Source organism: Megalobrama amblycephala, linkage group LG17 (genome assembly GCF_018812025.1).
Source record: "Megalobrama amblycephala isolate DHTTF-2021 linkage group LG17, ASM1881202v1, whole genome shotgun sequence".
NCBI classification, from domain to species: domain Eukaryota; kingdom Metazoa; phylum Chordata; class Actinopteri; order Cypriniformes; family Xenocyprididae; genus Megalobrama; species Megalobrama amblycephala.
In genome coordinates this window covers 29,850,748-29,860,859 of record NC_063060.1, presented here as the reverse complement: position 1 = coordinate 29,860,859, position 10,112 = coordinate 29,850,748, and the positions used below count along the sequence as shown (strand labels likewise).

Genomic DNA, 10,112 nt, shown 5'->3' with positions numbered 1-10,112 from the left:
TCTACCCGATTAGCCTGCTAGTTTAGCTATTAGGTATGTTTTTTGCTACCAATATTGTTCCCAATTACATTTCAAATTAATGTTTGTGTGTAGGCTACTTAGCATGACAATTATTTAAAAATTTTAATAGTAATATTATATACTATACCACGTTGCTATTATTGTGTAAAATTAATATTAAAGGTGCCATGGAACGTTTTTTTACAAGATGTAATATAAGTCTAAGGTGTCCCCTGAATGTGTCTGTGAAGTTTCAGCTCAAAATACCCCATAGATTTTTTTAAATGAATTTTTTTAACTGCCTATTTTGGGGCATCATTAACTGTGCACCAATTCAGGGACTGCTGACCCTTTAAATCTCATGCTCCCTGCCCATCGAGCTCACGACTCTTTAATACAGGGCATTTACAAAGTTCACACAGCTAATATAACCCTCAAATGGATCTTTACAAGATGTTCGTCATGTATGCTGCATGCATGCTTCGGGTCATGTGAGTATAATATTTATTTGGGTGTTTATATTTGATTCTGAACGAGTTTGATAGTACTCCGTGGCTAAAGCTAACATTACACACTGTTGGAGAGATTTATAAAGAATGAAGTTGTTTGTGCATTATACAGACTACAAGTGTTTCAAAATGAAAATAGCGACGGCTCTTGTCTCCGTAAATACAGTAATAAACGATGGTAACTTTAACCAACAGTAGCCTACATTAGCAACATGCTAACGAAACATTTAGAAAGACAATTTACAAATATCACTAAAGATATCATGTTATCATGGATCATGTCAGTTATTATTGCTCCATCTGCCATTTTTCGCTATTGTTCTTGCTTGCTTACCTAGTCTGTTGATTCAGCTGTGCACAGATCCAGACGTTACTGTGTAATGCCTTTCATAATGTTGGGAACATGGGCTGGCATATGCAAATATTGGGGGCGTACACCCCGACTGTTACGTAACAGTCGGTGTTATGTTGAGATTCGCCTGTTCTTCGGAGGTTTTTTAAACAAATGAGATTTATATAAGAAGGAGGAAACAATGGAGTTTGAAACTCAATGTATGTCTTGTCCATGTACTGAACTCTTGTTATTTAACTTTGCCGAGGTAAATTCAATTTTTAATTCTAGGGCATCTTTAAATTACTTTTACAGAACATACAGTAGGCTAGTATGTTGAATCAATCCTTATAACATTTTTAGGCATGGTTGTGTTTCCAGTTTGTTTTATTCATTTTATATTTCAAGCATGTTGTTTGTGCAATTAATAAACATCATCCAATAGTGAAATAGGTTATAATTAGTCAAGACATCATTATAACAACTTTTAAACAGGCATTACCGCCTAAACTAAATGAGACCCGATTCCTCGATTCCTGGGGGGACTCGATTTCTCATGTCTGGTTTCACACCGCGTTATCATGATCGAAAACTGTATTCACAATACAGCACACCTCTTTTATTGGTTTTAGAAAAGGATTACACAAAATACAAATATTAAAGCCAAAAGATATAGCCTAGACCTATAGGACTATTATAGCCTATGTATTAATATGTCTTTGCAATTAAAACTATTAAAATCATTAAAATTTAGTTTGGAACAAAAATGATTAGATAGATTACGATAGGCCTAATTGAAATAGGCTACTTCCCGGAATACCCCACAAAACGTTCTGTGAATGTTTACAAATAGATCGACATCTACTAGTGTGTGTGTGTGCTTGCATATGTTATTATTTTGGATGAAAGGGGTAGATAATGAGGTGTAATGGAAGAAATGTGCTATGATGTTCAAGAGAAGCAGTGACTGCAGGCGGAGCGCATATGGAATTCATCAGAGATGAGGAGTGTCTGCAGTCCTGTGCTTGGCAAGGGATCTGCCACAACTACTGCCCCTGGACCCCGGGAGGGCTAGTATGTTTTTACTCATCCTGAGAGAGAGAAAAAAAGTGAAAATAAGTTCAATTTTCCCATGCGCAATGATAATTCGTGACATGCATGGCGCATTGACAGACAGCGTACATCCTACCGTCGATGGCGTTCAGTGTTTGTGGTTTGTGGGACTTCATGACACTAAAGTTTCTCAAATATTTTCGAATTAGGGTCCTTACAGATGAAGCTATGCTGTGCATTTAGTTAGTTTGTGTGAGATTCCTGACGATTTAACAAACCCTGTTTATCTCAACATTTAGAATCATTTTACATATACAGTAAGATTGTGTGTACAGCTGGACAAAGCAACGCAGGTGGGAATCAGGAAAAAGTAGATGAGCAAGCACTCGCTATCAGTAGCTTACATTCCACAAGGGTGTGCTGTTACACTGTGAACTGTGATGTTGAGTCATTTTTAAAGTTCAGATTTTGAAAAACAGAGATGTCATGGCACATTCTGGAAATAAATGAATGGCATAGCAATTTGTCCAAGACCATTCAATTAAAATGTGCTTGAAATTTCATTGTTAACTGGTGACTAAATGATGACTAACAAAAAAATGACTCTAAACACATTGTGTAAATCTGTGAACAGCATGATGTGCCAAACATGCAGCATTAATCAGTGATTCAGAGCTTCCCGTTTGCAGACATCTGCAGACTATACAAATTTACTTTAAATATTTACAAGAAATGTACACTACTGTTCAAAAGTTTGGGGTCAGTAAGGTTTAAAAAAAAAAAATAATAATAATTTATTTTATTCAGCAAGGATGCATTAAACTGATCAAAATTTAGAGTAAAACATTTATAATGTTACAAAAGATTTCTATTAAATAAATGCTGTTGTTTTTAACCTTATTCATCAAAGAATCCTGAAAAAGATTATCAGCTTTACCACCACAGGAATAAATTACCTTTGAAAATATAGTAAAACAGAAAACAGTAATAATATTTCACAATATTAATATTTTTACTTTCAAAAAAAAAAAAAAAAGAAAGAAAGAAAAGAAAAAGAAAGAAAAGAAAATCAGCCTTGGTGAGCATAAAATACTTTTTTCAAAAACATCTTACCGACCCCAAACTCTTGAACGGTACTCTATATATGATGGGACTTTATATATAAATTTTTATTAGTTTGATTAATGAATGAAACATTTTTATAAAGTAAACACATACCCTATTCAATTCAATACAAATACATTTATATTATGTAATGTATAAAGGCTCAAAAAAAAAAGTTAGTTTTTATGTCATCTGCTGGATCTGAAACCTTTTCAACAATCAACAGTGCTTTCAAAGTTCCAACCCCCAAAAATAGTGTATATATTTATCTAATCTGGGCCTATGGCCTACAGTATATCACTTAATTTCTGGATTCATGAGAATGTCATGTCAGAAATAACGCAAAACAGTCACTGATTGGTTAAGAAATTAAGTTACTAAATCAAAACATATCAATTTGAACTGAGTACTATTTATCTGTTAATTATAAACTATATATTTTTAAATGTAAATATTTTATTGCCTTTCAGCCTTTCTATCTGATACTAAGACAAAGAAACTTTATCCACTGTGAAAATGTTCAACTAGTTTGTTATATCCTTAAATTAGTGCTTTGTTGGCTGTTAGATGAGACTGATATTTCTTTAACCCTGAATCTAAAATGAAACAATCATCAGATACTGGTTTGGACTCTTTGGCCTGGTTTTACAGACAGGGCTTAGATTAAAGGTGCTAAAGAGGATGTTTTGTTTTATACTTTTTTGCAATATTACTTGAAACTGTCTTTACTAACTGATAAAAGACTATTTATTAGGTGCACTGAAAGGAATAATATTAATATACATCATCTGTGCACGAGGTAGGACCTTAAAAACATCAGCCAATCGTTTACGCGATCATCGCGTAAACTATTGGCCCTCTGTCTTGTCAATCACTGCCATGACGTTCCTTGTGAGAGACGTGCGTGGCTGCGCGCTCCAGTAACTTTCCACACTCCACAGGCGCCGCATGCAATGTTTTTATCAGGAGACAGGAGTAACAACTGCAGATTATGAGTTACATTCGGTGAGTCCGACATAATGAATCCACTAACACGACACAGTGAATGCCGGTGGTAAACACTCGTGTTCCAATACTCATGCACGAGTTTTGGGAGGCGTTCCCTCGAAATTCAGTAACAGTCTTTGGTTTCTCAGTCGACAAAAAGATCCTCTTTAGCACCTTTAATTAGGATATTTAAGTAGCTTTTTTAAATGTGCCTTTGAGAAAAAAAGAAGAAAAGAAAAAAATTACTGGTGTGCATCTTGAGACAAAACAATGGGACTGACATATTTTAAGATATGTTGCTTTCAGTTAAAGGATTAGTCCACTTTTAAATACACTTTTCCTGATAAATTTACTCACCCCCATGTCATTCAAGATGTTCATGTCTTTCTTTCGTCAGTCGAAAAGAAATGAAGGTTTTTGAGGAAAACATTCCAGGATTATTCTCCTTACAGTGGATTTCAGTGGCTACCAACAGGTTGAAGGTCAGAATTACAGTTTCAGTGCAGCTTCAAGGGCTTAAACGATACCAGATGAGAAAAAAGGGTCTTATCTAGCGAATCGATCGGTCATTTTCGAAAAAAATACAACCGTTTATGCTTTATAAACAAAATATCGCCTTGAACGTACTTTCCGCTTCCGCATTCTTCATAACGCTTACGCTGAATGTCCTACGCCTTCCCTATTCAAGTTACGGAAAAAACGAAACTGGCGCCGCGTTCGTTCCGTAAGTAGAATAGGGAAGGACATTCAGCGTAATCGTTATGAAGAATGCGGAAGCGGAAAGTACGTTCAAGGCGATATTTTGTTTATAAAGCATAAACGGTTGTATTTTTTTCGAAAATGACCGATCGATTCGCTAGATAAGACCCTTATTTCTCATCTGGTATCGTTTAAGCCCTTGAAGCTGCACTGAAACTGTAATTCTGACCTTCAACCTGTTGGTAGCCATTGAAATCCACTGTAAGGAGAATAATCCTGGAATGTTTCCCTCAAAAACCTTCATTTCTTTTCGACTGACGAAAGAAAGACATGAACATCTTGGATGACATGGGGGTGAGTAAATTTATCAGGAAAAGTGTATTTAAAAGTGGACTAATCCTTTAAAACAGTTAAATCATGAATGTCTGTGAAACCAGGGGTTAGAATCTCATCCAAAACTTGTCCAACAAGTGAATTCAATCAAAATGTCTGCTGACATCTAGTGGTGAAAATATATACATCACAGGATAAATATTACTGCTCAAAATGTCTGTATATTGGAAGCAAGAACACTCTGTGTGAAAGGTTTGACAAAGAATTATACCAATTAACATTTTGGCACTTATCAGTGCACATTAGAACTCTTAAACACCTCCTCAAAATGCCCTGAAATGAAAACAACAAAGTAATTTAAATGTTAAATCTAGCTGTTTGTCATGAACAGCCATATCACTTAATTCACAAAAAGTCAAACAAAAACATTAATATGAAAAACAGGTTTATTTGTGTGTGCACTAATGAAATTGAGTTTAAATTCCATTTTTTCAACAAACATTTAATGAACAGATTCCACGTTCTCATACTGGGGTAGATCTTGTAGATTTCCACCTTAACAGCATGCTGAGAGAGTTACACAGGGTCTTCAGGCCTCACATTCCAGGGACTGGTTTACTGTCAAGCCTTCACTAATGTGCAAATCTACAAAAGCATGAGCTAAGAGGAGTCAGACAAGCTTTACCAAACCAGCACATTCAAAGCGCTTCAATCTTTTCACTCAGACACAAGATGTATAAAAGCCCTCAGCACATCAACAATTCAAAGACAAAATGTAGCAGAAACATCATCTCAAAATAAGTACAGTATGCTCTGATCACTTAAACTCAAACCAGACGCTGCCGCTTTTACTTTAAAAAAAAAAAAAAAACAACCTAAATTTATGTTTTTAACTTCCATTATTGAGCACAAATATGAATAGTGGTCCTTTGATTCAGTTTGAGATTTATAACAAAAAAAGCAAAATGTGAAAATCTGACTTTTAAATATGAAATGGTGACTTTAAATTCGCTCTAACTTCTCACTAAGAAATTCTTCAACGCTGTCTGTGTTCCATTTGAGGATGCTGAGCTCTTCAGCAATGTTCCCATTATCGTCCAGCAGCTTTAGTACAGGGTCTGAGCCTCTCACATACTGGAAGAAATGCAAAAAAAGGCATTTAGAATTAACCAGTGTTTAAGCCAAATATAACAGCAATATTCTTTTTTTCTGACAAATATTATTATTTTTGAACGAAATAATACACACATACACTACCGTCCAAAAGTTTGGTGCCTGAAAAATGTTAATTGTTTTTGAAAGAAATCTCTTATGTTCAACAAGGCTGCATTTACTTGTTCAAAAATACAGCAAACAATAATATTGTGAAATATTATTATACATTAAAATAACTAATTTCTTTTTAAATACATTTTAAAAATGTAATTTATTCGTGTGATGGCAAAGCTGAATTTTCAGCATCATTACTATGGCAAGCCGTTTTGACTTTTATTCACATCTCAGGATATGAATTCTTGATATCAACAATTCAGTTCTTGATATCAGGAATTACATTTCCACTAGTAACAATGTTACTTCTTGATATCAACAATTCAATTTCCACTAGTAAAAACTAGAATTTTTGATATCAATAATTACATTGCTACTAGTAAAATGTGAACTTTTGATATCAAGAATTCAATTGTCACTGGTTGAAATGTCAGTTCTTGATATCAACAATTGAATTGCTACTAGTAAAAATTTTCATTTTTGATATCTGAAAATGTATTTCTGATATCAATATAATTTCAGATATCTAAAATGGCTTTCTTACGAGTAACAATCACATTCATGATATCAGAAACTAACATTGTCACTAGTGACAATCAAATTATTGATATAAAAAATGAACATTGTTACTAGTAGCAATTCAATTGTTGATATCAAGAACTGACATTTCAACTAGTGACAACTGAATTATTGATATCAAAAATTATGATTTTTACTAGTAAGAATTGTATTTCTGATATGTGAAATTGGAATTTCAACTAGTAAGAAATTAATTCTTGATATCAACAATTCAATTTGAATGGCAGCCTATGGTGACATTTAACTAGTGAAAATACAATTACAGATATCAAGAATTCTAGTTTTTACTAGTGGAAATTCAAATGTTGATATCAAGAATACATATTTCTGCGAGTGATGACATCATTGTTGATATCAAGAATTAACATTTTTACTAGTGGAAATGTTAATTCTTGATATCAACAATTGTCATTGTTACTAGTAGAAATGTAATTCCTGATATCAAGAATTAGCATTTTAACTAGTGAAAACTGAATTGTTGATATCAAGAATTCATATCCTGAGAATGAAGAGAAGACAAAACGGCTTGCCATACATTACTCCAGTCTTCAGTGTCACATGATCCTTTAGAAATCATTCTAATATGATGATTTGCTGCTCAAGTAACACATTATTTTCAATGTTGAAAATGAAAACAGTTTAGCTGCTTAATATTTTTGTGAAAACCATGATACATTTTTTTCAGGATTTTTTGATGAATAGAAAGTTCATAAGAACAGCATTTATTTCAAAGAGTTTTTTTTATTTTACTATCACTTTTGATCAATGTAATGAGTATTTGATGAAAAAAGCATTCACTTCTTTCAAAAAACAAACTTACTGACCCCAACCTTTTGAACAGTAATGTGTGTTTATATATAACATTTTTAGCATAAAAAATAAACTTTACCTTGATTTGAAGACCCCTGAACATCTTTGGCTTGTCACTCCTGACAAAAGCTGAAGGGAAATACGGTCACAAAAATTACTGCTTTGTAACAATTGTGCAAAAGCAAACAAAAAGCAAAAAAAAAAAATCCTTTGAGGCATTTCAAATAAACTTGGTTTATTTTGCTACATTGCTGTGCCATTTTTTTATAATCATCAACACAAGAAATATGGAGTTTGAAGTAGCACCGCAGTTACTCCTATTTGAGGCCAAATCATCAATCTACCTTGGACTTGAGGGAACCTCCCCAATTTTCATCCACAGACCTCAAGGATGGCTCCTGGGTAGAGCTGTCAAAGAAATCAATGACAAAAGCACATTAACATGAGTTTAAACAAAATGTTGTTGTTGTGGTGGTGGTGGTGGTGTGTGGGGGGGGGGGGGGGTAAACAGCCGGAAACCTTCATTAAAGCTCCAGCACTCTGTGTTCAGTTGGAAATGACCTTGTGATTTGGCACAGAAGTAGAACTCACCTTCCTAGACTCCAGCTGAGCCTCCTCTTGGCAGCACTGTCTGCATGGAAGGTCTAACTGGTTCAGGCTGAACTGCCCCAGGAGGTCACAGGAGCTACACAGGAGATTGCTGGAGAATCCCAGCTCCCTGCACGCCTCAGAGGAGAGCTCCGCTCCATAAGACGCCAGCTGAGCCAGGAAGAATGAGACCACAATTTAGACACTTTAAACAGAAAACAAGCAGTAGATGTAATTCACCAGTTGACCTTTATGTCAACATCTCAAACCTGTTGGAAATTCTCAGCTGTTCACTTTGATTTGAATGACCCTCAAATGCATTGTCAAAGAAAAAGGCAAATGGAGGGTAAAGCACAGGTGCATGAATTTGCAAGCTTTGGCTACAGCTACGATAACAACAAGAGTGTACCGTTTATAGCTGGTGATTGACACATCTCGCCTCTACACTTAGTGAACTTGCTTCATTGTTATGAACAATACATTAATTAATAAATGAAAATGATATCTTTGTTGTTTGTATTGAAGAATAAGCACAATCAATCAAGGAATAAAATTCTTTTGGGACTTTTTATTTGAATTCCAAAGGCTTAAGAATTGTGAAACGTGATTTAATTTAATTTGTTATACCTCATAATATTACCCTTGCTAAATATATCAACAAGCCCTTTTTTCTCCACACAAGACAAATCTTGCTTCCTATTTACGAATGCCAGCTACTCTCGGAAAATTCCCAAGACAGGGAAGAATTGTGTAAACATAAAGGAATACATATTTTACATTAGGCTACTATAATGTTCATTTTAAAAGCTAATTAACTATGCTATGTAATTTATTCGTTTTTTGTTTGTTTTTTTTTGGGGTGGAGGTAAACTAGTTAACGTTAATAGTTTTAGATCATGAGAAAAACATTGTCTTTTTTACAGTAGGTGCAAAGTTAGTCAATGTCACGGGTAGAAATTAAATGTGCGATTTAATGAAGATTTCCCGTACATTATTTACACCATCAGCCAGTTGAGCCACGTCATTAGCTAACATTAGCGAACCGGCTAACCTTTGCCTTGGACGGAAGTAGTGCAGATTTTACAAAGACATGTGGATTCCTTGTCACTGTTGAGTATCTACTTTCAAAGAGCAAAGTGTACAGATGTGTTTTATTCACCTACCGTTTGTAATAACGGCAGTAACCAAAGCAGGTACACTTCCCCCGCCATGAGTGTATCTCTTCCTCTCGCTGGGTTCAGCAGGAAGTGCGTCAAACACATCCGCTTCACCGAGCTTATTAATAAAAGTCTTAGCATAACCAAATAACTATTTGAAAGAATATAAGCCTGCTTCTCAATTTGCATCCTAAATAGTATATGACATTACTAATATTCAATACTATTTAGGGCGGATAGGGTGGATAGTATGCACGTTGGGATACAGGCTCAGTTTCCCCTAAAACTATTTTAACATTTGACAACCAAAAGATTAAACAATTATAGGCTCTGTAGTATTTTAAACTAAACTGAAGGAGTTTTCTCATACATTTATCATGTACTGCCACAGGAATAAATAAATAAACAAATAAATAATTGTTACATTTCTATTGAATGAACAAGAATGAAACTTTTGGGACCAAAAAATGAAGGAAGATAGATTAGATTTTTTTTTTTTTTTTTTTTTTAAGTACAATATAGTTTAAGAATTTTTTGGACAAACCGGACTGAATTTATTTTTATATAGCCCATGATATTGTAATTTTGTGTGTTATATGCATATTTAGTTTCTCCACAAAAGACAAATGTGACAAAAAATAGTTTCAATAAAACTAATGAAATATAACTTTATTTTCCAATTGGAAATGCTGG

The 10,112-nt window shown here is 34.3% G+C and overlaps 1 protein-coding gene across 1 annotated transcript; it reads right to left on the bottom strand.

Annotated features, from left to right (window-relative positions):
* Window positions 1–5,444: 5,444 nt before the first annotated feature.
* selenof (selenoprotein F) lies at window positions 5,445–9,551 on the bottom strand. The gene is made up of 5 exons (XM_048164214.1): window positions 9,426–9,551; window positions 8,266–8,433; window positions 8,019–8,082; window positions 7,754–7,803; window positions 5,445–6,150 (listed from the first exon to the last, which is right to left on the bottom strand). The coding sequence occupies exons 1-5, from the start codon at window positions 9,522–9,524 to the stop codon at window positions 6,019–6,021; spliced, it is 513 nt and encodes a 170-aa protein (XP_048020171.1). The 5' UTR covers window positions 9,525–9,551; the 3' UTR covers window positions 5,445–6,018.
* Between the last annotated feature and the right edge of the window lie 561 nt (window positions 9,552–10,112).